This window comes from Macaca fascicularis, chromosome 7 (assembly GCF_037993035.2).
Source record: "Macaca fascicularis isolate 582-1 chromosome 7, T2T-MFA8v1.1".
Classification (NCBI taxonomy): Eukaryota; Metazoa; Chordata; class Mammalia; order Primates; family Cercopithecidae; genus Macaca; species Macaca fascicularis.
The window spans coordinates 631,990-659,297 of NC_088381.1; the positions used below are offsets into that span (position 1 = coordinate 631,990).

The 27,308-nt window shown below is 44.9% G+C and overlaps 2 protein-coding genes across 20 annotated transcripts in view; one reads left to right on the forward strand and one right to left on the reverse strand.

Annotated features, from left to right (window-relative positions):
- CYFIP1 (cytoplasmic FMR1 interacting protein 1) overlaps positions 1-4,689 on the forward strand; it is a 120,247-nt gene extending 115,558 nt beyond the window's left edge. For all 14 annotated transcript variants that reach the window (XR_012414635.1, XM_045395148.2, XM_073995246.1 and 11 more), the window contains 3 exons: positions 505-743; positions 1,257-1,404; positions 3,961-4,689. Coding sequence is in view for 13 of the 14 variants with exons in the window: in XM_045395148.2 (XP_045251083.2) it covers positions 505-743; positions 1,257-1,404; positions 3,961-4,125 (552 nt within the window). In the remaining variant the exon portion in view is untranslated. The remainder of the gene's footprint in view (positions 1-504; positions 744-1,256; positions 1,405-3,960) is intronic.
- Positions 4,690-6,689: 2,000 nt separating this feature from the next.
- Positions 6,690-27,308, reverse strand: part of NIPA2 (NIPA magnesium transporter 2) — a 35,865-nt gene continuing 15,246 nt past the window's right edge. For 2 of the 6 annotated variants that reach the window (XM_005558914.4, XM_005558913.4), the window contains 4 exons: positions 27,163-27,219; positions 15,351-15,441; positions 13,562-13,722; positions 6,690-8,169 (listed from right to left, as the gene is read on the reverse strand). In XM_005558914.4, the coding sequence (XP_005558971.1) occupies positions 7,535-8,169; positions 13,562-13,722; positions 15,351-15,441; positions 27,163-27,219 (944 nt within the window). In that variant the 3' untranslated portion in view covers positions 6,690-7,534. The remainder of the gene's footprint in view (positions 8,170-13,561; positions 13,723-15,350; positions 15,442-27,162; positions 27,220-27,308) is intronic. The other 4 variants (XM_073995247.1, XM_005558915.4, XM_073995249.1 and 1 more) reach the window with 2 other exon arrangements.

Genomic DNA, 27,308 nt, shown 5'->3' on the forward strand with positions numbered 1-27,308 from the left:
AGGCCAGGTGTCAGGGTAGAGTTCTACAGCGATCCAGCTGCGTATGCCAAGTCAGGGCTTCTCAGCCATTTTGGACCAGGTAACTCGATGGTGGGGACTTGGGCCTCCTCTGCATTGCAGGCTGTTTGGCAGCATCCCTGGCTTCCACACTAGAGGCCAGGAGACCCACCCCCTCCACCCAAAACATTTTCCCAAGGCTGGGTGCCGTGGTTCATTCCTGTCTTCCCAGCACTTTGGGAGGCCAAGACAGGAGTTCAAGACCAGCCTGGGCAATGTGGCGAAACTCCGTCTCTACAGAAAGTACAAATATTATCCAGGCGTGGTGGCATACGCCTGGTCGCCTGAGCCAGGGAAGTCAAGGCTGCAGTGAGCTGTGGTTGTGCCACTGCACTCCAACCTAGGCAGCAGAGCAAGACCCTGTCTCAAAAGAAAAAAGACATAGAGGATATGGAGTAGCTGGATGCCTGGAGGCCCACAGCCTTCCACTGCTTGTCCTTTCTGCAGCAAATTGCCATCGCGAGAGAGGGGGACCTGCTGACAAAGGAGCGCCTCTGCTGTGGCCTGTCCATGTTTGAGGTCATCCTGACACGGATCCGGAGCTTTCTGGATGACCCCATCTGGCGCGGGCCTCTGCCCAGCAATGGGGTCATGCACGTTGACGAGTGTGTGGAGTTTCACAGACTGTGGAGTGCCATGCAGTTTGTCTACTGCATTCCTGTGGGGACACACGAGTTCACAGTCGAGTAAGTGTGTGCTCAGAGCAGGACAAAGCCCCAGGGGAGGGGAGGGGCTTAGGGCAGGGTCCAGGTGTTAGGCTAACAAGTGGCCAGCCATGCTCAGGAAGTGGACCAGAAACTCACTGAGCTGCTTTTAAGCCTCCTATAGTGGGAATTCTTACTTGATGCCAAGGAGCTGGCTCAGGACCTTAGTATTCAGGGAGTCTCTGAACCCACGGCAATTGTTTGCACGTGGACATTCATTTTTCTAGGTGGGAGGTCTGTAAAGTCATTCATCACAGAGGGGATATGATCTAAAAAGGGTTAGGAAGCAGCACACCAGAAGATCCCAAAAAAGGTATCTACCAAAACCAGGGAACAGCCACCTGCTGCCCGGCATTCTCCTCCTGGCTGTGGAAGGTGACTGTGGCACAGACAGTAAGTCATGCAGATGGCTTGGTCACTGACACCTGCAGACAGACTCAGAAAAGACTTCGTAACGGATCACTCATCTCCCATTGTTTCTGCTGCTTGTTCTAGGCAGTGCTTCGGTGATGGGCTACACTGGGCCGGCTGTATGATCATCGTACTTCTTGGGCAGCAGCGGCGTTTTGCTGTGCTGGATTTCTGCTACCATCTCCTTAAAGTTCAGAAACATGATGGCAAAGATGAGATTATTAAAAATGTGGTATGTGGCTGAAAATCTCCCACCATCTGTGGACCTTTTGCAAAAGCGTACTTTCTCTGTTGTAAGTTCTTGTTCCTGGGAATGTTTTTCATCCTAGTACATAAGGTGCCACCAACAGAAACTTCCTTTTCGTTCCCAAAATGAATCGAAATATAATTGGCCAGTAAAGCAGTGTTCCATTTACCTTCTCAAGGTACTTAGATTTACTTCCAGTCTTACAGAATCTGCATTGTCAGAATATTGGCAACTATTCCAGTCTTCGGGCTCCCTAGAAGTCAAAGTGTGCTTTCTTGGCCTTTTGTGTTTGTCGCTTTATGGATTCCTCATAGTTGAATTCTGGAAAATACTCAGCCATTATCTTTTGAAATATTTTAGCCTCCCTTCCATTCTCCCTGTTCTTGCCATTCACGACTTCAGTTAGACATATGTTAGACCTTCTCATTCTATTCTCCACATCCCTCTGTTGTATTAGTTTTTTTGTGTGTTTTTTGTTTTTGTTTTTTTTTTTGAGACAGAGTTTCACTCTTGTTGCCCAGGCTAGAGTGCAATGGCGGGATCTCGGCTCACTGCAACCTCCACCTCCTGGGTTCAAGCAATTCTCCTGCCTCAACCTCCTGAGTAGCTGGGATTACAGGTGCCCACCACCATGCCCGGCTAATTTTTGTATTTTTAGTAGAGACAGGGTTTCACCATGTTGGCCAAGCTGATCTCAAACTCCTGACATGAAGTGATCCACCCACCTCCCAAAGTGCTGGGATTACAGGTGTGAGCCACTGCGCCCAGCCCTGTTGTATTAGTTTTCTGTTGCTTCCATAACAACAAATCACCACAGGCTTGGCAGTTTAAACACCACTGATTATCTCACAGTTCTCTAAGTCAGATGCCTGGGTTCAGCCAGGCCCAGCTGGGTCCTCTGCTCAATCTCATGAAGCCAGTGTCCGAGGTGCTGTGTTCAGCCTGGAGGCCTTCAGGCTTATGCACAGTTGGCTGAATTATTCCTTGGCAGCTCTAGGACTGGGTCCCCCTTCCTTCTCATGCTTTCCAAGTGACCCCCTCCGGCAATGGTGGGTTGGGCAGTCTCAGCCTCTCGTCTTCTGCCAGGTCTCTCCTGCCTCCAGCCAGAGAACATTCCCTGATCATGATTATATTGAGCCCACTGGACAACCCCAGAGACTCTCCCTGTCCTGTCCTACAGTCCACAGTCCACGTGGGGTGGAGGCAATGCAGTCACAGGCTCCAGGTCATGGGCCTCTCTCAGGGGCCATTCTACCTCCAACTCCTCCATTTCCGGGGCTCCCAGAGCTGTATCCAGAGTATTCTCTTCACGTGTCTTAGTTAACTCGTTTACTTCAGCTCTAATGTGCTGAGCTTTTACTCTGAAAAAATTATTAGTTCACTTTTTAAAGTTCAGTTAGGTTCTTCTTCAAATCTTCTTGGTAACTGAGTTTGTCTTAACTGAATTTTTTCCATCTCTTATTTCTTTATCCAGTTCATATATTCTATATTCTGCATGTTTTCCTTCTAGTATCTGAAGGTCTTGGAGGTATTTAAAACTTTGCTGTTTCCTTGTGTGTTGGGTTATTTGGGAGTCTTTATTTAATTGGACTTAATTTAGATTGCTTTCCCTCCAAGATGTGCATTTGCATCTGCCCATCTCTAGGGGCTGCTGGCAACTGAGGGCCACTTTAGCCGAATTGGAGGTTCCTGGCTTTTTTGGGGTCTCTGGTGTGGTCCCACTTGTTTATGCCTGGGCCGCTCCTCACCCCACTGCTGCTGTTGGCATGTGCCCCCGAGGAGGCCCTGGCTTCCCCCTTACCACCTGCATAGGCAGAACCAGAAATGCTTTTCAAAGTTTTTTGTTTGTGTGTACGTACGTTCTTTATTCCTGTTGTAGTAGGAGGGTCTGTCAGAGTACCCCATCACAGTATTATTTCCAGACTGGAAGTCTAGAGCCTGTGTTAGTTGATTGACCTTTCTCCACTGACCACATCATCTTCATCTGGACATCCCCAGTTTTGAGCACACAGTAGGTTCTTAATTGCTGATGTGGAAGGAACAGGACTATCAGTTGTGCACATGAATGAATCTACAGCAGCAAGAAGCCAACAGAGGGATTCTAAATTCAAAATATATTCATCCATCCAACCATTGCATTAAAGAGATGGTATGTGACTGGGAGAGCTGGCTCATACCTGTAATCCCAACAGTTTGGGAGGCTGAGGCAGAGGAGGATTGCTTGAGCTCAGGAGTTCAAGACCATCCTGGACAACATAGTAAGACCTTGTCCTTACAAAAATAATTTTAAAAATTAGCTGTGTGTGGTGGTCCACGCCTGTGGTCCCAGCTGCTCAGGAGGCTGAGGTGGGAGGATCTCTTGAGGCTACAGTAAGCCATGATCATGCCACTGCACTCCAGCCAGGACGTCACAGTGAGACCCTATCTTAAAAAAAAACAAAAAGAACACTATGTGTGTCAATTCCATTTGCTACTATTTTTCTGAGAAAGAATGAATGTTCAAGTGTTAATAGTAAAACATCTCAATTTTCATGGTTGTAGCCTTTGAAGAAGATGGTGGAGAGAATTCGCAAGTTCCAGATTCTCAATGACGAGATCATCACCATCCTGGATAAGTACCTGAAGTCGGGCGACGGGGAGGGCACACCAGTGGAGCATGTGCGCTGCTTCCAGCCGCCCATCCACCAGTCCCTCGCCAGCAGCTGAGGGCACGCGCTGCACTCTGTAACTCAACGTGGCATGCCTTTCTCTCCGGCAACTATTGAGTGAGATTTTTAGGGACTATTTTTCAGTATCTCTGTACCTGTTAAAGGGGGTGCTTTTCAATCTAAAAGCTTAATTTTATAAAATTATTTTTCTAGACTAAATTGTATATGCTTTTGGTAATTAGGAACTCTGAGAATACTGGCTGCTGATTGTTGCCATCACGTTCTTACAAAATTGTTTTTCTATGGGATGTTCTGGCAGCTCTCTCTCAAAATGCTGCTGTGTTCGTTCATTCACTCATTCCATAAGAAACTTAATACCAGCAAATGTATTAAATCCCTTGCCAGTTACCATTAACTGTAACTATTTAGCTTTTGTTTAGGGATCTTTCTGATGGCCTTTTATGAGCAGTCTTAGTTCTAAGTCATTGTTCCCATCCCTTTTTTGTGTCAGTGTTTCAGAAAATAGTGAACTTGATTCCTCTGCTTCCACTAAATCCGGTTGTGACAAAATCTAACGTGAGATCAGATCGAAAGGTTATAGAAATAAAACTAATGAGATCTATTTGCGTTTGTTTACTTACTATAATCCTGTGCTGCTTGACTTGGCAAGGAACTCTGATTACCCTGAGCTCACATAGCAGGCCAGCTCGGATGTAGGTCACCTCCAGGGCAGAGGTGGGATGGGACCGTGACACCATCTCATACACCACTCACCTCACCAGCACAGGTTTAGTTTTATATTTAGGGTTCTGCAGATAAATAAGGTGTAAAATGGCCGTGGTGGCTGCTCCAGTCTGGATATGAAGAGGCTACTCAGTGCCTCTCTGTTACCTGTGCCTGTGACCTGGCGGAGGCCAGCAGTGTGGGAGGAGGAGATCAGCCAGGCCCAGTGAGTGCTGCACGAAGGGGCCAGGAGCCTTGAGTCCAGCCTTCAGCTGCCCCTGATCCACAGGGCTCGCATGGCTGGAGCTGGTCCACACGATCTGTCAGAATGAAAAACAATCGGTCTAGACTACCAGTAGAGCCATGAACATGTTTGAGAAACTGAAGCCATATTTTAAAGTATTAAGGCAATGAGGTTCTGAAAATCCTAACTGAATGGAGAAAAATGTTATGCCTGTTTATTGTAAATGAATATTACAGATAATCACAAGTCCAGCATGATGAACTGAACTCACTTTATGTTGTAGCCTGGCAGGCATTTTACGTTATTTGGAGCATTGCAACCTTCATCAATTTTAAAATTTTCTATGGCTGCCAAGTTGCCATAAAAAGCGGGCCTCGCCTACTTCTCCGCCGGCCTTTGGAAACTGCCCAGAAGCATATGACGCACGGCACAGAAAAGCAGTGGGTGTGTGAGCCATCCTGTTGTGCTGCCAAACTCAAGTGACATGAAGCTTAACAGAACTATTCTTTCTTTATAAAAAGTTCCCTGCAAGTGCTTTTGGGAGTGTGAATTAATAGCCCTGGGGCCAGCATTCTGCTGCAGATTTAGAGGTGGTAGCTGTGCTCATCTTAGAAACTAGAGAATAGGATAAAAAAGTACTGTAATTTAATTACCAAGTTTTATAAGGCTTAATTTTATGCCAGATATAAAATGTAATACTTGAGGTATAAGAATCTCAAGTGCTATAAAACGTTAAATAAGAATTTATTAACCTGTGCATGTTCAACGAGGTCTCTCCTCACGCGGGAGAAAACCGGTTCTCATGTCCGAAGCACAGATGTGGGCACAGTGTATAAACAGATACAGTACATCTGCAGCATTAAATGACATGGGAGGAGGCAGTTAGGAAAAAAAAATCTAAAACAGCTCCTTAGAAGGCCAATAATACAGCTGGGAAAAAGGGAGTTTCCATGCAGCCAGTGGTGAGCTGCATGGGATACCAGCACCTGGCCTGGGAGGCTCGGGGGCGATGGCTTGCACTGGCGCACCGAGTCACCTCCAGGCAGGAGCCACAGGCTGGAACAGGCAAACACTCTTCCCATCACCCAGGTGGAAATTAATTCTGCCAATACTTTTTTTTTTTTTTTTTTTTTGAGACAGAGTCTCGCTGTGTCTCCCAGGCTGGAGTGCAGTGGCGCGATCTCGGCTCACTGCAAGCTCCGCCCCCTGGGTTCACGCCTTTCTCCTGCCTCAGCCTCCCAAGTAGCTGGGACTACAGGCGCCCGCTACCACGCCCGGCTAATTTTTTTGTATTTTTAGTAGAGACGGGGTTTCACCGTGTTAGCCAGGATAGTCTCGATCTCCTGACCTCGTGATCCACCCGCCTCGGCCTCCCAAAGTGCTGGGATTACAGGCTTGAGCCACCGCGCTCGGCCTCAATACTTTTTTTTTAAAGACCAATGGTCATGAGTGGGGATAGGTTCATCAGACCTTTTTTATCATTCTACCTTTTCTGCATATGTTTGCAATTTTCCATCAACTTCTTCATAAACCTTTTCTAGAAACCAAAATATGTAGTAGCCCAAAGGAGCTCTTAAGCAAAGTACTTGGTACAAAGAGACCATATGTTATAAACATTTTAAGTTTGTTCTAAGCATTCAGACTTAGAAAAGAACTTCATTTCAACTTTTTATTATAACATGAGCTAAATTTAAGAAATAACCCTAGTCTTCTATTTCCCAGAGCTGTTCAAAGTCCAAATGACAATATAACTCATTATGAAAATATACTGAAAAGTACAAGAGCTGATGTAAAATGGTAATCAAGGTTCCAGGCATCATGGGATTAGGATAACTGAAGAACAAACCCAGCCAGGCTGCAGCAGCAGGCAGGATGCACTGGCTCGATGAGGTGCTAAGAAGGCCGTCGAATGCACACAGGAAGCCGGATTCACGGTGATCATCTCAACCTGAGAATCCTTCCTTGGGGTGATTTCCGCCCTTTTTTTTATTTTGTAAGTTTCCTTCATTCAGTAACTTAGTTTTCCCTTATTTCAAAAAATAAAACCAATCATCAAACAGGAGCCACTTTTATAGGTAAGGTAAATCACAGGATAATGTATTGGGATAACTGTTCTTTTTTAAAATAAAAAAGCCTTATATGTTCAGGGATTGATGGAGTGGAGATGACAAATGCACATTTCAGATTTCCATCACGAATGAAAAAATAAAGCATTTTTATAGACTTAAAACTGTCATTAGTGCATTCAGATTTTGGAGAAGGAATGAAAATGTAAAATAATTCTACAACAATACAATATTAATAGAAATCGTCATGTGCTGAGGTCATTTTAGTGAGCTACCATTGTTTAAATAGAAGTAATTTCTTGGTCCTAATTAGTGAAATCTTTAAAAAGATTGCCTTTAAAGAACATTATTTGAGGACAATGTTTTTTTAGACACATTCTGATACTCAAATTCACTTCATAACAATCACAGATTAACCTTTAATGACACCTTTCTTAAAAAGCTGTCAGATTTCCATTTCTTCGGGAGACATTTTCACCAGTGTGTTGTTCGATTCCACAGGTTAAGCTTTCTTCATTATTATTAAGAACTTCATACATATTAGAGAGATTGCCATTCACTGCTTTCTCGTCTTTTCGAAAAGATACAGGCAGACTTGCTAGACTAAAGCTGACGTCTTTAAAGGCATGCAACAAGAATATCCCCACAATGATTGTAAAGAAGCCGCTCAAAGTACCAATGACATCGTCACCGGGCATATCTTGCCACTCCTTAAAAAGAATAGCTGAACAAGTTAAAACTGATGTTGTAAAGAATACATAATATATTGGAGTCACAATGGAAGTGTTGAATATATCCAGGGCCCTATTTAGGTAATTAATCTGTGTGCTCACGCAGACGATGAGGCTCAGCAGCAGAACCCAAGCCAGGGGATGCCGCAGCACAGGCTTTCCAGCAAACAGCTCCTTGAGAGCAATGCCCAGGCCCTTCACACAGGACACTGAAAAGGCGCCGATCACAGAGCAGATTGTTATGTACACAAGAATGTTTGTCTGTCCATGGCGAGGACCCACCGCGAAGATTAGTATCAAGGCCACAATGACCACAAGGGTTGCAAAGACCACAAAACCTAGAGGAGGCAAAGAAAAGTGACATGAGTCAAATGGTTGGCTGTTCGTAAACACAGAACGCAAAACAAAATGTAATAAACTCTACAGGGAGAAAAGGTATGGCCTGGAGATAAAAAAATCAGCTTTATTTTGCTGCCCGAGCAGAAGCGCAACCACAACAATTTACTTAGATGGACACACCGGAGGATGAATGTGAGCTTCACATTCACAAACTCTCACACCCCCAACATTGTCGCAGCAGCATTTTATGCCAACTTCAGGCAAGAGGGACAGTGGGATCAGAACAGACACAGAAACTAGGGAGGAGAAATCATGAGGTGGCCTTGAATGTTCAACAATTTATAGATGCTTTAAAAACAAAACAAAAAAAAAACAAAACAAGAGTTCATCATCAAGTTTTCTCTAAAAGGGGTAAACTTTTTTTTTTTAATTTGCGGACAACTGCTGGAATAACCAGCAAGTCGACTGGAGAACCTGAAAGATACTACTGGGGTTCTGGTTGAATATGGAGAATTAAAGCCAGCATGAAAATTGCCAATAACTGTATCACTGTGGGCCAGGCATTTTTCTCAGCAGTTTGCACTCAACTACCCTGTGTCACAGCTACTACCATTTGCATCCTCGAATGAAGGAACTGAGGCGTAGGTAAGTCACATGAATTTATTCTTCCTTCCTCAAATTCCACTAATAAAATACACAGTAATAGGATTTTTAAAGGCACAAATACACAAAATTAAGAACAAAAGGCCAGGTGCAGTGGCTCATGCCTGTAATCCCAGCACTTTGGGAGGCTGAGGATGGTGGATCACCCAAGGTCAGGAGTTCGACACCAGCCTGGCCAAAATGGCGAAACCCCAACTCTACTGAAAATACAAAAATTAGCTAGGCGTGGTGGCAGGTGCCTGTAATCCCAGCTACTTGGGAGGCTGAGACAGGAGAATCGCTCAAACCTGGAAGGTGGAGGTTGAAATGAGCCGAGACCACACCACTGCACTCCAGCCTAGGCAACAGAGAGACTGTCTCAAAAAAAAGAGAGGACTGAAGATAACAATCCTTCTAAGTCAGAAAGCAAAGGCTAATAACTGGTACACAGATCCAAGAAAGCTGAATCCTACACACCCACTGTGATCAAATATTAAAAAGCAATTCAGTTTGCAGCACAGAGTGCCCAAAAGGTACCAAGTGCCTCTGAAGTGGGGTAAAGGCAAGACTGAAAGTGAAGCCTGGCTGAAAAGTCCATTCAAGCAGCAAGGGGACTCCTGCCCAGTTCTGGGAGACTGTCCCTCCTGTGCCACAGAGTTCTGGGAAGCTGAGGTAAACCATGCCTCCAGGTGTTAACCCTTCCCCACAATCAACTCCCAGGATGCCCACAGCCAGCCATGAAACAGGAAGCTTTTTTGCTGGAGATCTGACCAGCCCAACTTTGACATAAAAGGAGACATCAGGCCGGGCGCGGTGGCTCACACCTGTAATCCCAGCACTTTGGGAGGCCGAGGCAGGCGGATCACAAGGTCAGGAGATCGAGACCATCCTGGCTAACACAGTGAAACCCCGTCTCTACTAAAAATACAAAAAAATTAGCCGGGCGTGGTGGCGGCACCTGTAGTCCCAGCTACTTGAGAGGCTGAGGCAGGAGAATGGCGTGAACCCAGGAGGCGGAGCTTGCAGTGAGCCGAGATCGCGCCACTGCACTCCAGCCTGGGCGACAGAGCAAGACTCCGTCTCAAAAAAAAAAAAGCCAAAGACCACCAGGAGAGAAGCCAAAACAAACAGAAAAGGGCAAAGTCTGTTTCTCCCATGTAGACAGAGGAAAACTTCAAAATAAACGTCCCCCAAAAAACAAGAAAATTATTAATATCCTCAGAAAAACAAGAAAAACTATTATTAATATCCTCAAAGAAACAATGAAACAGACTAACCTGGCACCCCAAATACCTACAAACAATGAATCTACAACAACAAAAAAACCCCAAACAAACAAGAAAGATTTATTTGAGGGAATCAAAGAACCATCAAAGTAGCCAGGACTTAAGGGGCCAAAATTCAGAGAAAAGAAAAATCAGCCCAGCACTCACCTCTGCCTTCTCCTTTGGGGCAACTACTAATGCAAGGGGTGAGATGGCATAAAGGCCAATCAACACCGGCCTAAGCTTAAGGGGACTAGGTAAAAACAAGTTGGATTTTGGGGCTGCCTAAGCATCTGGAACTTAATGGACCAAGACCCAGAAAGGAGGGAACTATAGAGCAGTGAGCCCAAATGTCTGTGCATTTCCCCTTATGGTGCTTTCTGGCACACAAGGTGCACAGCCAAGGTCAGAGAAGCCAAATGGAAAGCCTGGCCAGGAGGCCACAGGACTAAGCAGGGATTTCGGTGTCTCAGGGTACTGAGGAGCAGACCCTGGAGCTCTCAGTTTCTCAGCTGGCGGGGCCCAAACCAGTATCTGAAGCTATCAGCTGAGAGCCTAAGGGCTATGAACAAGAATAAAGGCAAACTGAGCCAGGTGCGGTGGCTCGTGCCTGTAATCCCAGCCCTTTGGGAGGCCGGGACAGATGGATCACTTGAGCCCAGGAGCTCGAGACCAGCCTGGCCAACCTGACAAAACCCTGTCTCTACCAAAAAAGACACAAAAATTAGGCCAGGCATAGTGGCACATGCCTGCCATTGGAACTACTTGGGAGGTTGAAGCAGGAGAATCACCTGAACCCGGAAGGCAGAGGTTGCAATGAGCTGAGATTGTACCACTGTGCTCCAGGCCTGACAGCAAGACTCCATCTTAAAAAAAAAAAAAAAAAAAAAGCCAGATGTGGGGGCACACACCTGTAGTCCCAGCTACTCAGAAGGCTGAGGTGGGAGGATCGCTTGAGCCCAAGAGGCAGAGGATGCAGTGAGCCATGATCACACCACCGCACTCCAGCGTGGGCGACAGAGTGAGATCCTGTCTCAAAAAAAAAAAAAAAGAATGAAGGCAAACTAGAAAGAAACCAGGCCCAACAAAGAACAATACCTTCAGGGTAAAGGTGAGCTACTGTATTCTTTTCTGCCTACCAGAAGAAATTTATGTTCTCTCTGAAGGAAGAAAAACGTCACTTAAAACCTCTACACCTTCTAATATCCTATGTCCAGCATTCAATTAAAAAATGCCAACACAAAACCAAATGCCTAAAAGCCAAACACCACCACAGAAGCAGGCCCACAAAGAATTCTAAAATTAAAGTTAGCAAAGACTTTAAAATAACTAGGAATCAAAGAACAGAGGCAAGAAACTCTTAGAAATTAACAATATAATCGCAGAAATGAAAACTCAGAAGGGCTGGAAGAAAAAACTAAGAAAATCTCCCCAAAGACAGAGCAAAACAAAATGGTAAAATGAGGAAAAGAAAACAAGAAAATTAATGATCTAGGTCAAGAACCCAATAAACAGATGAATAAGAATCTCACAAAGAGAAAACAAGAATATCAAAGGAGTATTCAATTCAGTTCCCAAGAGTCAGACATAAATTTTCACATCAGGCCAGGCACGGTGGCTCATGCCTGTAATCCCAGCACTTTGGGAGGCCGAGGGCAGGTGGATTACCTGAGGTCAGGAATTCCAGACCAGCCTGGCCAACCTGGTCGTCTCTACTAAAAATACAAAAATTAGCTGGGCATGGTGGCGGGCACCTGTAATCCCAACTACTTGGGAGGCTGAGGCAGGAGAATCACTTGAACCCAGGAGGGAGGCAGAGGTTGCAGTGAGGCAGCGGTTAGTTAGCAGTGAGCCGAGATCACGCCATTGCACTCCAGCCTGAGAGACAGAGCAAAACTCTGTCTCAAAAACAAAAAAAGAGACCCATCAGGCAGGGTGCAGTGGCTCACGCCTGTAATCCCAACACTTTGGGAGGCTAATGTGGGCGGATCACTTGTGGCCAGGAGTTCAAGACCAACCTGGCCAACATGGTAAAACCTTGTTTCTATCAAACAAACAAAAAAAATTAGCCAGGCATGGTGGCACATGCCTGTAGTCCCAGCTACTTGGGAGGCTGAGGTGGGAGAATCACTTGAGCTAGGGAGGAAGAAGTTGCAGTTAGCCGAGATCACACCACTGCATTCCAGCCTGGGCAACACAGCAAGACCCTGTCTCAAAATAAAATGAACCATCAGGCACCCAGCACAATGGACAAAAATGGACCCATCTCTGGGCATGTCAGTGAGAAATTTCAGACACTGTGGGGAAAGAGAACATCCTACATGCTTCCAAAAACAAAAAATTGGTCGCATATAAAAGGATAAACTGTTCAATTTCTCAACAGCAACATCAGAAATGAGAAGACAAAGGTGGTCACAATAGGTTAAAAACATTTTGAGATAAACAAGGTGTCAAAAAATCTCATCTCTTCACGCCCTTTCTTGTTTCCTCTAGAGTGGCACCACCAGAATGAAGGAGCAAACACCCAGGATTCTGGAAATCAGGGATCTAAGAAAAAGCAAACTGAGGGAATCCCCAGGATGCTGCTGAAGGGAAATGCAGATAACTGCTGTGCTGGCAGCCTGGAGACACCCGCCTAGATTGAGGTCACACAGAAGGCACTGAGAGAAATTTCCAAAAGAGATCAAACAAAGAACACCTCTTTGTTTGAAATTACTGAGAGCAGAATAGTCAACTGGGGGAGAGTTTCATGGTACAGTGATCAATTCAAAACTAACTACACAAACAAGATAATTATTACTTCTGGAAAAACAAATCATACAGGAAAGGAACAACCACCATAATAAAGGCTAAGATGAGAATAAAAGTTATGTATCAATGATAAGGTAAATAAATAAGCTCAATAAAACTATACAGGTGCAGTAAATAAAAGGTAAAACAGACAATGCCTAAAGCTAAGGAAGTAAGTAGTAGCAACAATATAAGCATGCTATTTGCAAAGAGTTGAAGAACAGTAGAAACACAGACTTGTGATTGACTTGAGGGAGAAGGGAACACAACGACTATTTGTTCTTATACCACATGGAACAACTTCTCTCTCCTTAGGTGCTCATTAAATTTTGACTAACGTAAAAACTAAGGCAGGCGCGGTGGCTCACGCCTGTAATCCCAGCACTTTGGGAGGCTGAGGCGGGCGGATCACAAGGTCAAGAGATCGAGACCATCCTGGCCAACACGGTGAAACCCCGTCTCTACTTAAAATACAAAAAAACATTTGCTGGGAGTGGTGGCAGCGCCTGTAGTCCCAGCTACTCGGGAGGCTGACGCAGGAGAATGGCGCGAACCCAGGAGGCAGAGCTTGCAGTGAGCCGAGATCGTGCCACTGCACTCTAGCCTGGGTGGGAGAGCGAGACTCCGTCTCAAAAAAATAAAAAACTAAGTTAAAAAGTAAAATACAGTAAGACTAAGGAGACTTTTTTCTTACCTGGATCACCCAGCTTGTGAGACATTTCATTTAAAGTCTCAATCTCCTCCTCCTTTGGAGCATGAATGACCATAACTGTAGATCCTAGAATACTTAGCAAACACCCAATTTTCCCATGAAGATTAAGTCTTTCATTTAGAAAGTATGAAGAAAGAATGGCACTAAAATGGGGAGGAAAAAAATTGGAGAACTTTAAAATAATCAGCTACTTTTCTTTTTCAAATATCAGTAAAACTCATAATTTAAATCACTGAACTCAAATTGTAACACTGAGCTTATGAAGATTCTGGCTTTTGCCAAGGAAAAAAAAATGTACATTTCATCATAAAATGTAAACATTTCGGCCGGGCACGGTGGCTCAAGCCTGTAATCCCAGCACTTTGGGAGGCTGAGACAGGCGGATCATGAGGTCAGGAGATCGAGACCATCCTGGCTAACACGGTGAAACCCCGTCTCTACTAAAAAATACAAAAAATTAGCCGGGTGACGTGGCGGGCGCCTGTGGTCCCAGCTACTCGGGAGGCTGAGGCAGGAGAATGGCATGAACCCGGGAGGCGGAGCTTGCAGTAAGCTGAGATCTGGCCACTGCACTCCAGCCTGGGCGACAGAGTGAGACTCCGTCTCAAAAAAAACAAAAAAAAAGTAAACGTTTCTAGGGAATCATCTGCTTCATCATACACTACACTGGTATACTTCCCATCTTTCCACTGCAAGAAGTCAATATGAAATTTATAATAAAGAACAAATTTGTATAAATGTATATCCTAATTAAGAACCTATATCCAGACCAGGCACGGTGCCTCACGCCTGTAATCCCAGCACTTTTGGAGGCCGAGGCGTGCGGATCACAAGGTCCGGAGATTGAGAGCATCCTGGCTAACACGGTGAAACCCCGTCTCTACTAAAAATACAAAACATTAGCCAGGTGTGTTGGCAGCGCCTGTAGTCCCAGCTACTCAGGAGGCTGAGGCAGGAGAATGGCCTGAACCCGGGAGGCGGAGCTTGCAATGAGCCCAGATTGCACCACTGCACTCCAGCCTGGGCGACACAGCGAGACTCTGTCTCAAAAAAAAAAAAAAAAAAAAAAACAAATCTGCTCATTACCAACCAGGCCCTACCAAAGTGCACATGCACTGAATGATAAATATTGGGATGAGTGTAACTTTGATGCACATGCACTGAATGATAAATATTGGGATGAGTGTAACTTTGAATTTCACTTATTTTTAATTTATTTATTTTTTGAGACAGAGTCTTGCTCTGTAGCCCAGGCTCGAGTGCAGTGGTATGATCTCAGCTCATTGCAACCTCCACCTCCTGGGTTCAAGTCATTCTCCTGTCTCAGCCTCCTGAGTAGCTGGGACTACAGGTGCCCACCACCACACCCAGCTAATTTTTGTATTTTTAGTAGACAGGATTTTACCATGTTAGTCAGGCTGGTCTCAAACTTCTGACCTTAGGTGTTTCTATACCCGCCTCAGCCTCCCATAGTGCTGGGATTACAGGCGTGAGCCACCATTCCCAGCAACTTTGAATTTTATAAAACTGAAATCGAAGTAGAACTAGTACTGGCTCTGAATACAAGCAAAAGCATTTTCTCCCACAAATCAACAGCCTGCCTATGCACAGAAGTACTTTTTTAAAGCAATTACTACATAGTGTAAAAAGCAAAGTTCTCCAGGTTGTTGAAATGTAAATTGTGTTGAACACATGTAATTATATGGTACTGAATATTTTACAAACTAAGGTACTGATGACTTTTTCTACATGAAAAATGTTGTGTCCTTACCTTACTAGTACACTGAGAGCTCCGAGTGGAGTCACTAGCGTGGCTGGTGCAAACGCATACGCAGCAAAGTTGGCCACCTCACCAGCTCCCACTTGGAGACAGACAAAAGAAAAAGTCAGATAAGAATGTATATACTCAACTTTGAAATGCCTGCATTTTATGCAATATCTATATATTATTTCAACTGTATTTAGTAACCTCCATATTTCTCCAATTTATTTATTTTTTTTGAGATGGAGTCTCACTCTGTCGCCCAGGCTGAAGTGGAGTGGTGCGATCTCAGCTCACTGCAAGTTCCGCCTCCTGAGTAGCTGGGACCACAGGTGCCCGCCACCACGCCCGGCTAATTTTTTTGTATTTTTAGTAGAGATGGGGTTTCACCGTGTCAGCCAGGATGGTCTCAATCTCCTGACCTCGTGATCTGCCCGCCTCAGCCTTCCAAAGTGCTGGGATTACAGGCATGAGCCACGCGCCCGGCCTCTCCAATTTATTAATAAGGGTTATGGGTCTGTAAATTTCCAACATTACAGTAAGAGTCCAAGTCAATTAGAAGTATTCTAGAAACAACACATATCTATAAATCTAACTGAAGAAATCTAGTTCATGCTGACATAAGGTATTTAAATAAAAATTTTAAATAAATACTTATATCCCATGACAGTAAATAAAAATCACTGAGAATAAGCCGACATGAAAGTAAAAGCTACTCTCCCCCAAGTCCTTTTTACTTGCTCTTTTTAAAAATGCAAATCATGCTATATGCCAGGTACTGGTCTAGAATCAGGATATATACAGCAGGGTGCAAAACAAAGACACTGCTCTGATAAAAACTTTTTTTTTTTTTCTGAGACAGAGTCTCGCTCTGTCACCCAGGCTGGAGTGCAGTGGTGCCATCTCGGCTCACTGCAACCTCCACCTCCTGGGGTTAAAGTGATTCTCCTGCCTCAGCCTCCCAAGTAGCTGGGATTACAGGCGCATGCCAACACACCCAGCTGATTTTTGTATTCTGAATAGAGACAGGGTTTCACCATGTTCATCAGGCTGGTCTTGAATTCCTGACCTCAGGTGATCCACCCACCTGAGCCTCCCAAAGTGCTGCGATTACAGGCGAGAGCCACGATGACCAGCCTCTCATAAACTTTTAGTGAGGGGAGACAAACCAAGCACGTGCCAAGAGGTTGAAAGTGTTATGAAGAAAAACAGTGCGGGAAAAAGAATGAAGTGCTGGCAATGAAAGAAGGCATCCTACTATGTGTCATGGCATTAGATGGGGCTCTCTCATAAGGAAACTTTAGAATACTGGGAAAGTAGGTCCCACTAAGGAATTATCTAAATTGGAAAGCTGGGCTGGGCGCAGTGGCTCAAGCCTATAATCCCAGCACTTTGGGAGGCCGAGACGGGCGGATCACGAGGTCAGGAGATCGAGACCATCCTGGCTAACCCGGTGAAACCCCGTCTCTACTAAAAAATACAAAAAACTAGCCAGGTGAGGTGGCTGGCGCCTGTAGTCCCAGCTACTCGGGAGGCTGAGGCAGGAGAATGGCGTAAACCCGGGAGGCAGAGCTTGCAGTGAGCTGAGATCTGGCCACTGCACTCCAGCCTGGGTGACAGAGCAAGACTCCGTCTCAAAAAAAAAAAAACAAAAAAAAAACAAAAAAAAAATTAATTGAAAAGCTACTGAGGAATCCTACGCAGGGCAGAGGCATGATCTCACAGAAGGATCCCTCTTGACTACTGCTTTTTCCAAAACAGTTATGCCAATTTTCATTTAGCAGTGTATGAGAGCTCCCTTTCCTCCACATTCTCCCTGCTGATCTGTTAGGAGCATGGGATGACTCTGCTACGCTTTCAATTAGCATTTCCCATTTTCATTTGTTTATTAACCCTATGAAATCTTTTAGGGAAGTAGCTATTCAAGTTTTTCCTGTTTTCTCTTATTGATTTAAGGTAATTCTTTATATATTTCAGACATAATCTTTTATTGGTTAAAAATATTACAATTATCTTCATTTACACTCCACAATTTGCCTTTTTATTCTCTTGTTAAACTCTTTCAGTTCCTAAAATGTCTTTTAAATATGGTTTGTTACCATTAAAATTCAATCAAGGAATTTGGCTGTAATGTCTCCAATATCTTTATATCGAAGATACTCTCTACTCTCTAATTCCTATTTATCTAGGATTGACTTCTTAAAAAAAAAAAGCTTGTAGATTTTTAATTAATTAGGAAATTATACACGTTGCTCTATTTTTTTTAATTGAATACTCTCGAAATTACATGTATGTTTAACTTGTGAAGTCTAAGGTTAATATTTAGCTTTATTTCCTTCTGGATAATGCCAGAGCCTTAGAACTCTTAATCCATTTTCTCCTTTCCCATTGATTGCTGTTGTGTATTTTTAAAATTTTATTTTAGTTTAGTTTATTTTTGAGACAGAGTCTCGCTCTGCCGCCCAGGCTGGAGTGCAGTGGCCGGATCTCAGCTCACTGCAAGCTCCGCCTCCTGGGTTCCCGCCATTCTCCTGCCTCAGCCTCCCGAGTAGCTGGGACTACAGGCACCGCCACCTCGCCTGGCTAGTTTTTTGTATTATTTTTTTAGTAGAGACGGGGTTTCACGGTGTTAGCCAGGATGGTCTCGATCTCCTGACCTCGTGATCCGCCCGTCTCGGCCTCCCAAAGTGCTGGGATTACAGGCTTGAGCCACCGCGCCCGGCCATATTTTTAAAATTTTATGCATGGATATTTTAAGTCCACGAGCCATCTCTTATGTTTATTCACTCAGATGTACTCATATACTCACCACTCTTCCCTCCTGTATTTCTAAACTTACATTTAGGTGTTTTTTGTTGTTTTTTCTGTTTAAGACGGAGTCTCACAGTGTCACCCAGGATAGAGTGCAGTGGCGTGATCTCAGCTCACTGCAAACTCTGTGTCCTAAGTTCAAGCAATTCTCCCATTTCAGCCTCCTGAATAGCTGGGACTACAGGCACCTGCCACCACACTCGGCTAATTTTTCTATTTTTAATAGAGACAGGGTTTCACCATATTGATCAGGCTGATCTCAAACTCCTGACCTCGGGTATGCCTCAGCCTCCCAAGGTGCTGAGATTACAGGTGTGAGCCACCATGCCCAGCCTGAACACTCTTTTAAATTTGCTTTAGTATAATTTAATTATCAGTTTATCTAAAACATGTTTTAGTTTCATTCTTCAAGGATATTTTCCCTGAGTATTCTACTGCCAGCTACTTTTTGTGCCCTTTGAAGCTGTATTTCCAACTGTTTTCTACTTCCAATGGAGCTGAAAACTCAGCTGTCAATCTGCTGCCCCTCTGAGGGCACGATGAGCTTTTCTTGGACTGCTTTTAAGATATTCTGTCTATGGTTTTCATCAGTGTTACTATGGTATGTTTACATCCAGTTTTCTTTTCACAGGTTCTGCGTAGGTTTTATGGGGCTTCTTGGATCTGTGGTTTGATAACTTTGGTCAGTTCTGGAAAATTCGTAGCCATTTTTCTCTCCAAATACTGCTTCTGATTCTGTCCCTTTTTATTTGAAACTCTATTTGCTGAATCGTCTAAGTTCTATAACCCTCTCATGTATATTTTCCATCTTTTCTTGCTTGCTTCAGTGTAGACAATCTCTTCCAAACTACCTCTGGTTAAGTCTCTCTTCAGCCATACCTAACCTATTGTTAAGTCAATTCATTCATTTTCATTAGTTTTTAATTCTATAATTTCTATTTGTTTTGCAAATCTATAATGTCACTATAGTCTAGTTTATTCTTAGAATGACAGTTCCTTGTGGTAAAAACATTTATTTTAGAGTCATGATACTTCCAATATCTGCAGTCTTTGAGTCAAGTTTCTATCTGTTCCTTTTAGTAGTTTCTTAATCTCATATGCCTTAAAAAAAAAGAGATTGATCTTTATTTTTAAAATTACTCGCTAAAACAATTTAAGGTGAGAATGGTACTGTATCTTCAACAGAGAATTTTTACTTTCTTCTGCCAGGTGCCAGAAAGCACTAGCAGTTTGGGGCCAAGGCTGGCATCATCTGGTGTACACGAATTATCAGTGCATTGTCCCTGCCTCACTCCTAGCACCCAGCCTTCCCAGAGCACCAGCCCAGAGCAGGTGGTGGCTCCTACTCTTGGCAGCCCCAGACTCTGTGCTGTTAGTTCTGTTCAAAGATTCACTTTCTCAGCTGCCTCCTCTAGAGTCTGCAGTTAACCTCTAGAGCAGAAGTATCTCTAGCTTATTCCTCTGAGCTCTAGTCCTTTCTCTCATCTTTTCTTTCTTTAGTGGAAACTGCACATTCCCTAATATTGGCTAGGTAATTTTTGACTATCATGTCACCTTCGATGCTTTTTAAAACATGGTTTTGATATTCTATCTTTCAAACTTGTTTTCAACAGAAATATTAATTCAATTAGGATGGGCGCGGTGGCTCATGCCTGTAATCCCAGCACTTCGGGAGGCCGAGGCAGGCAGATGATGAGGTCAGGAAATTGAGACCACCCTGGCTAACATGGTAAAACCCCATCTCTACTAAAAATACAAAAATTAGCCAGGCGTGGTGGCAGGTGGGCCTGTAGCCCCAGCTACTGGGGAGCCTAAGGCAGGAGAATGGTGTAAACCCAGGAGGCAGAGCTTGCAGTGAGCCAAGATTGCACTACTGCACTCCAGCCTGGGCAATAGAGCGAGATTCCATCACTTAAAAAAAAAAAAAGAAATAATAATTCAATTACCTAGTACACCATTACCATAAACACTACATATTGTTTTCTGATGTTCAAAAGTGTTATATAAACTGCTAATCTCAAGGTCACCGAGGACTTCCATATTGCTAAACTCAGTGGTCATTTTTCAATCCTAATCGCACTACTCTCTGTATCTCTTGGAGATAGGGGTCTTGCTATGCTGCCCAGGCTGGTCTTGAACTCCTGGGTTCAAGGGATCCTCCCACCTCAGCCTCCCAAGCAGCTGGGATTACAGGTATGAGCCACCATGCCCAGCTCTCATCATACTTACTCTACCTCAGCAACACCTGACACAATCGACCACTCTCTGTTCCATGAAGCACTTTCTTCACTTGGCTCCACAACACCAGGCTCACATCATCTCACCCTTCCACTCTGGCTGCTCCTTCTCAGCCTCTTCTCACTCCTCCTCCTGACCTCTAAACGGACCTGGTCTGCTCTCAGGTCTCCGATCTTGGGCCTCTCTATATCTATGTACCTATGTATCTGTCTAAGACAGGGTCTCACTCTGTCTATCTTATCTATCTACCTATCTAATCTATCTAATCTACCTACCTACCTACCTATGAATGACAGGGTCTCTCTCTATCTTATCTATCTATCTAATCTACCTACCTACCTACCTATGAATGACAGGGTCTCTCTCTATCTTATCTATCTACCTATCTAATCTATCTAATCTACCTACCTACCTACCTACCTATGAATGCCAGGGTCTCTCTCTGTTGCCCAGCCTTTAGTGCAGTGGTGCGATCACAGCTCACTGCAGCCTCAACCTCCTGGGCTTAAGCAATCCTCCCACCTCAGCCTCCCAAGTAGCTGAGACTACAAGTGCACAACATCACACCTGACTAATTTTTGTATTTTTTAGTACAGACAGGGTTCTACCATATTGGCCAGGTTGGTCTCGAACTCCTGGACTCAAGTGATCTGCTCATCTCAGCCTCCCAAAGTGCTGGGCTTATAGGTGTGAACCACGGTGCCCAGCCTTTTTCTATTTTCATTTCCTCCATGATCTCATCCAGTCTTATGGCTTTAAAATAGCAAGGATGACTCTCAAAATGTTGTCTCCAGCTTAGGCCACTACATAGAATTCCAGACTTGTCTACCAAACTACCAACTTCACATATCTACTTGAATATCTCATAGGCATTTCTAACTTCAACACATATAGACCAAACTCCACACTTCACCCCACCCCATCAGCCCAGGTCCTTCCTGCAGTCTTACCATCAGGCAACTCAATTCTTCCAGTTACTACGGCAGAAAACCATCATGACATCCTAAACCCTTGTCTTTCACACCCTACAATCTGGTGAATGAGCAAATCTTGTGAGTTCTACCTTCAAAATACATTCAGAATTCTGTCCCTTCTCATCACACTCACTGATACTACCCTGGAATGCTATCATCACCTCTTACCTGGTTTCTCTGCTTCTGCCCCTATGCAGTCTATGCCTCAACACAGCAGCCAGAGAGATCCTATTAAAAAAGACTGACCAGGTCATGCTGCTCGAAAGTCTCTAATGACTTCTCATCTCACAACAATCAAAGTCCTAGGCCAGGCACAGTGGCTCATGCCTGTAATCCCAGCACTCTGGGAGGCCAAGGCAGGCAGATCACCAGAGGTCAGGAGTTCGAGACCAGCCTGGCCAACATGGTGAAACCCCGTCTCTACTAAAAATACAAAAATTAGCCAGGCATGGTGGTGGATGCGTGTAATCCCAGCTATTCAGAAGGCTGAAGCCAGAGAATCGCCTGAACCTGGGAGGCAGAGGTTGCAGTGAGCCCAGATTGTGCCACTGCACTCTAGCCTGGGCAACAGAGCGAGACTCCATCTCAAAAAAAAAAAAAAAAAAAAAAGTCCTTCCCATTACCTACAAAGCCCCACATGATCTGAGCCTCCTGAGTTCTCTGAACTGATTTCTCACCACTTTCCCCACATTCACTCCCTTATTCCTACACCTGCCTTTTTAATGTTTCCCAAGGTTTTGCTAATCCAGTATTGCTTAACAAAGCACCCCAAATTTGGCAGTTTAAAACAACAATCACCATTTCCCCTCATGGTTCCTGTTAGGCAAGACTTTAGTAAGGAGTAAGTAGTTCTCCCTCAGGGTCTTTCAAGAGGGTGCAGTCAAGATTTAAGGCCGGGCATAGTGGCTCATGCCTGTAATTCCAGCATTTTGGGAGGCTGAGGTAGGATTGCTTGAGCCCAGGAATTCAAAACCACCATGGGAAACACAGTGAGACCTCATCTCTATAAAAAAAATAAACAAAAATTAGCCAGCCTAGTGGCATTAACCTGAGGTCCCAGCTACTTGGGAGGCTGAGGTGGGAGGTGGCAGGTTGAGGACGCAGTGAACTGAGATCACACCACTGCACTCCAGCCTGGGCAACAGAGTGAGACCCTGTCTCAAATAAGTAAGTAAATAAAAAGATTAAAGCCAGCGCTGCAGTCATCTGAAGGCTGGCAGGAGCCAGAGGACCCACATCCAAGGTGGCTCCCTCACAGGACCAGCAAGTAGGTCCTGGCAAGGTGAGAGACTGGGGAGCTCTCCACAGCTGCCTGAGTGTCCTCAGAGCACAGCAGCTGGCTTCCCTCAAAGTGAGCAATCCAAAGAATCAGTGAAAAAGCTGCAATGCCTCTCACAGCTTCACCTCGGAAGACACGCATCATCACTTCTGTGGTATTCCTGGATCACACTGTTTTGAACTGCACTAATTCACGGTGAAAGGGGATTAGAGAAAGGTGTGAATACCAGGAGATGAGTCACTGAGAGCTATCGATCACACATTAATTGGCCTGGCATGTTCCCCGGCTCATGGCCTTCACAGTTAAAGAGTTTCCTCCTGCTTCAAGGGTTTCTCCCCCAAACATCATATGGGCAGATTGCTCGCTTCCTTTACATCTTTTATCCAAATACCTTTCAGTGAGGCTGGCCCTGGCTGTCCGTCTAACGTACTAATAAACCTATCTATCCTGCATTTCATGATACTCCTTCCAGACTTTACGCCTTCTCCTTCGCATTTATCACCATGCACAGGCACACAAACATTTTAACTTGTCTTGTTTAATGTCTCCCAGATCTAGAATGTAAGCTTCATGTGGGTGGAGATTTTTCAGTCTTTTCCTCTCACTGATGTATCTCCAGCACCTAGAACAATGCCTGGCATACAAGACATGATCAGTAAGTATTTGTTGACTGAACAACCATCAGTCAAGGCTCGGTGTCTTCAGAATAATTTTTTTTTTTTGAGACAGAGTTTCACTCTTGTTGCCCAGGCTGGAGTGCAATGGCACGATCTCAGCTCACTGTAACCTCCGCCTCTCAGGTTCAAGCGATTCTCCTGCCTCAGCCTCCCGAGTAGCTGGGATTACAGGCATGCACTACCACGCCCAGCTAATTCTTTTGTATTTTGATTAGAGACAAGGTTTCTCCATGTTGGTCAGGCTGGTCTCAAACTCCCAACCTCAGGTGATCCACCCGCCTCGGCCTCCCAAAGTGCTGGGATTACAGGCGTGAGCCACGACGCCTGGCCCAGAATAATTTTTTTCCATATGCCTTTTTAAAACGAATTACCAAAATAGGCATGGTGATTTTTTTTTTTTTTTTTTTTTTTTGAGACGGAGTCTTGCTCTGTCACCCAGGCTGGAGTGCAGTGGCCGGATCTCAGCTCACTGCAAGCTCTGCCTCCCGGGTTTACGCCGTTCTCCTGCCTCAGCCTCCCGAGTAGCTGGGACTACAGGCGCCCGCCACCTCGCCCGGCTAGTTTTTTTGTATTTTTTAGTAGAGACGGGGTTTCACCGTGTTAGCCGGGATCGTCTCTCGATCTCCTGGCCTCGTGATCCGCCCGTCTCGGCCTCCCAAAGTGCTGGGATTACAGGCTTGAGCCACCGCGCCCGGCCGGCATGGTGATTTTTTGTATTTTTATTTGATAAGTCTTATCAAATACACACCTCTTTTCAATTTGGAATGAGGACAAATGGAGGGGGAACAAACTAAAAGAATTCTTCACTTAACTTTCACTTTTAAAATTACCTTAAATTAGGCCAGGCACGGTGGCCCACACCTGTAATCCCAGCACTTTGGGAGGCCAAGGCAGGCGGATCATGAGGTCAGGAGATCGAGACCATCCTGGCTAACACGGTGAAACCCCGTCTCTACTAAATACACAAAAAATTAGCTGGGCGAGGTGGCAGGCGCCTGCGGTCCCAGCTACTCGGGATGCTGAGGCAGGAGAATGGCGTGGACCCGGGAGGCGGAGCTTGCAATGAGCCAAGATCGCGCCACTGCACTCTAGCCTGGGCAACAGAGTGCGACTCCATCTCAAAAAAAAAAAATTACCTTAAATTGAGCAGAAATTTTAAAATTACATGGGCATATCAAACATGTTTTAATCAGATGGGTAAAAAAAAAAAACCTTGTCATTACATTTAAATGCACTATTAGGGTACAATAAATAGTGAGAAAGACTTGAATGCTTGGTGAGTAACACCAAGTATTTGATAGCACAACAGGGTGACTACAGTCAACAATTTTTTTTTTTTTTTTCTGAGACTGAGTCTCACTCTATCGCCCAGGCTGGAGAGCAGTGACACGATATCAGCTCACTGCAACTTCCACCTTCCAGGTTCAAGCGATTCTCCTGCCTCAGCCTCCCGAGTAGCTGTGACTACAGGCGCCCGCCACCATGCCCGGCTAATTTTTGGTATTTTTAGTAGATACAGGGTTTCACGATGTTGGCCAGGCTGGTCTCGAACTCTTGACCTCAAGTGATCCGCCCGCCTTGGCCTTGCAAAGTGTTGGGATTACAGGTGTGAGCCACCTTGCTTGGCCCAGTAATAATTTAATTGTACACTTAAAAATAACTAAAAAAGGCCGGGTGCGGTGGTTCACATTTGTAATCCCAGCACTTTGGGAGGCCAAGGCGGACAGATCACGAGGTCAGGAGATGGAGACCATCCTGGCCAACATGGTGAAACCCCTTCCCTACTACAAATACAAAAATGAGCTGGGCTTGGTGGTGTGTGCCTGTAGTCCCAGCTACTTGGGAGGCTGAGGCAGGAGAATCGCTTGAACCCAGGAGGTGGAGGTTGGAGTGAGCCAAGATCGTGCCACTATACTCCAGCCTGGCGACAGAGCCAGACTCCGTGTCAAACAATAAATAAATACATACATACATACATATATACACATAAATAACGGCCAGGCGCAGTGGCTCACAACTGTAATCCCAGCACTTTGGGAGGCCGAGGCAGGTGGATCACGAGGTCAGGAGTTCAAGACCAGCCTGCCCAACATGGCAAAACCCCATCTCTACTAAAAGTACAAAAATTAGCCGGGCATGGTAGCACGTGCCTATAATCCCAGCTACCCGGGTGGCTGAGGCAGAAGAATCGCTTGAACCCAGGAGGCAGAGGTTGTAGTGAGCCGGTATCGCACCAATGCACTCCAGCCTAGGTGACAAAAGCGAGACTCTGTCTCTAAATAAATAAATAAGAGAGTGTAACTGGGGCCAGCCAGAGTAGTTAACACCTATAATCCCAGCACTTAAAGAGGCTGAGGCAGGAGATTAGCTTGAGCCCAGGAGTTCAAGACCAGCCTGGGCAACACAGCAAAAAACCCGCAAATAAATAAAATAAAAAATAAAAAAATTAGTCGCGCATGGTGGCACACACTTGTAGTCCCAGCTACTTAGGGGGCTGAGATGTGGGGACTGAGCCTGGGAGGTTAAGACTGCAGTGAGCCATGATCACACTACTGCACTCCAGGCTAGGCGACAGAGTGAGACCCTGTCTCAAACAGAAAGAGTACTGCCGGGCACGGTGGCTCACGCTTGTAATCCCAGCACTTTGGGAGGCCGAGGCAGGCGGATCACGAGGTCAAGAGATCGAGACCAGCCTGGTCAACGTGTGAAACCCTGTCTCTAGTAAAAACACAAAAATTAGCTGGGCATGGTGGCGCACACCTGTACTCTCAGCTACTCAGGAGGCTGAGGCACGTTGCAGTCAGCCAAGATGGGCCATTGCATTCAAGTCTGGTGACAGAGCAAGATTCCATTTCAAAAAAAAAAAAAAAAAAAGTACTATTTGGATTGTTTGTACCACAAAGGATAAATTCCTGAGGGGATGGATAACCCATGGATACCATGATGCAATTATTACGAACTGCATGCCTTTATCAAAGGATCTCATGTACCCTATAAATACCTGCTGTGTAAATACCTACGACGTACTCACAAAAATTAAAAAACTAGGCCGGGTGCAGTGGCTCATGCCTATAATCCCAGCACTTTGGAAGGCCGAGGAGGATGAATCACCTGAGGTCAGGAGTTCAAGACCAGCCTGACCAACATGGAGAAACCCCGTCTCTACTAAATTACAAAAAACTTAGCTGGGCGTGGTGGCACATGCCTGTAATCCCAGCTACTCGGGAGGCTGAGGCAGAAGAATTACTTGAACCCAGGAGGTGGAGGTTGCAGTGAGCTGAGATTGTGCCACTGCACTCCAGCCTGGGCAACAAGAGCAAAACTCCGTCTCAAAAAAATAAAAATAAAAATAAATAGTAAAAGAACATGCTACTAAACTGCTGAACTTTTAAATTATGTATTTCAGTTATGTTAATTAAAAAATGAGATTTATGCCAGGTGCTGTGGCTCACGCCTGTAATCCCAACACTTTGGGAGGCCAAGATGGGTGGATCACCTGAAGTCAGGAGTTCGAGACCAGCATGACCAACATCGTGAATCCCCGTCTCTACTAAAAATACAAAAAATTAGCTGGGCGTGGTGGTGCACACCTGTAATCCCAGCTACTCAGGAGGCTGAGGCAGGAGAATCACTTGAACCCGGGAGGCGCAGGTTGCAGTGAGCCAAGATCACACCACTGCACTCCAGCCTGGGCGACAAAGTGAGGCTATCTCAAAAAAAAAAAAAAAAAAAAATTAAATAAAGATTTATTTAAAACTTGCTAGTAATTAGGCTATAATACCATATGCAAATATCTTAATATACAGCTATCGTATTTTTCTTGCAATGTTCTTTATACATACTTGACAGCAGTCCAGCCCACCACAACCATTCCTTAAGATATGCATGGCCACCTTGACCTGTGAATGAAGAAATATTTCACATCTTTGAAGATTGTAAGACTCCTATAAATTATGATAACTATTAATAATGACAGATTTTTAAATAT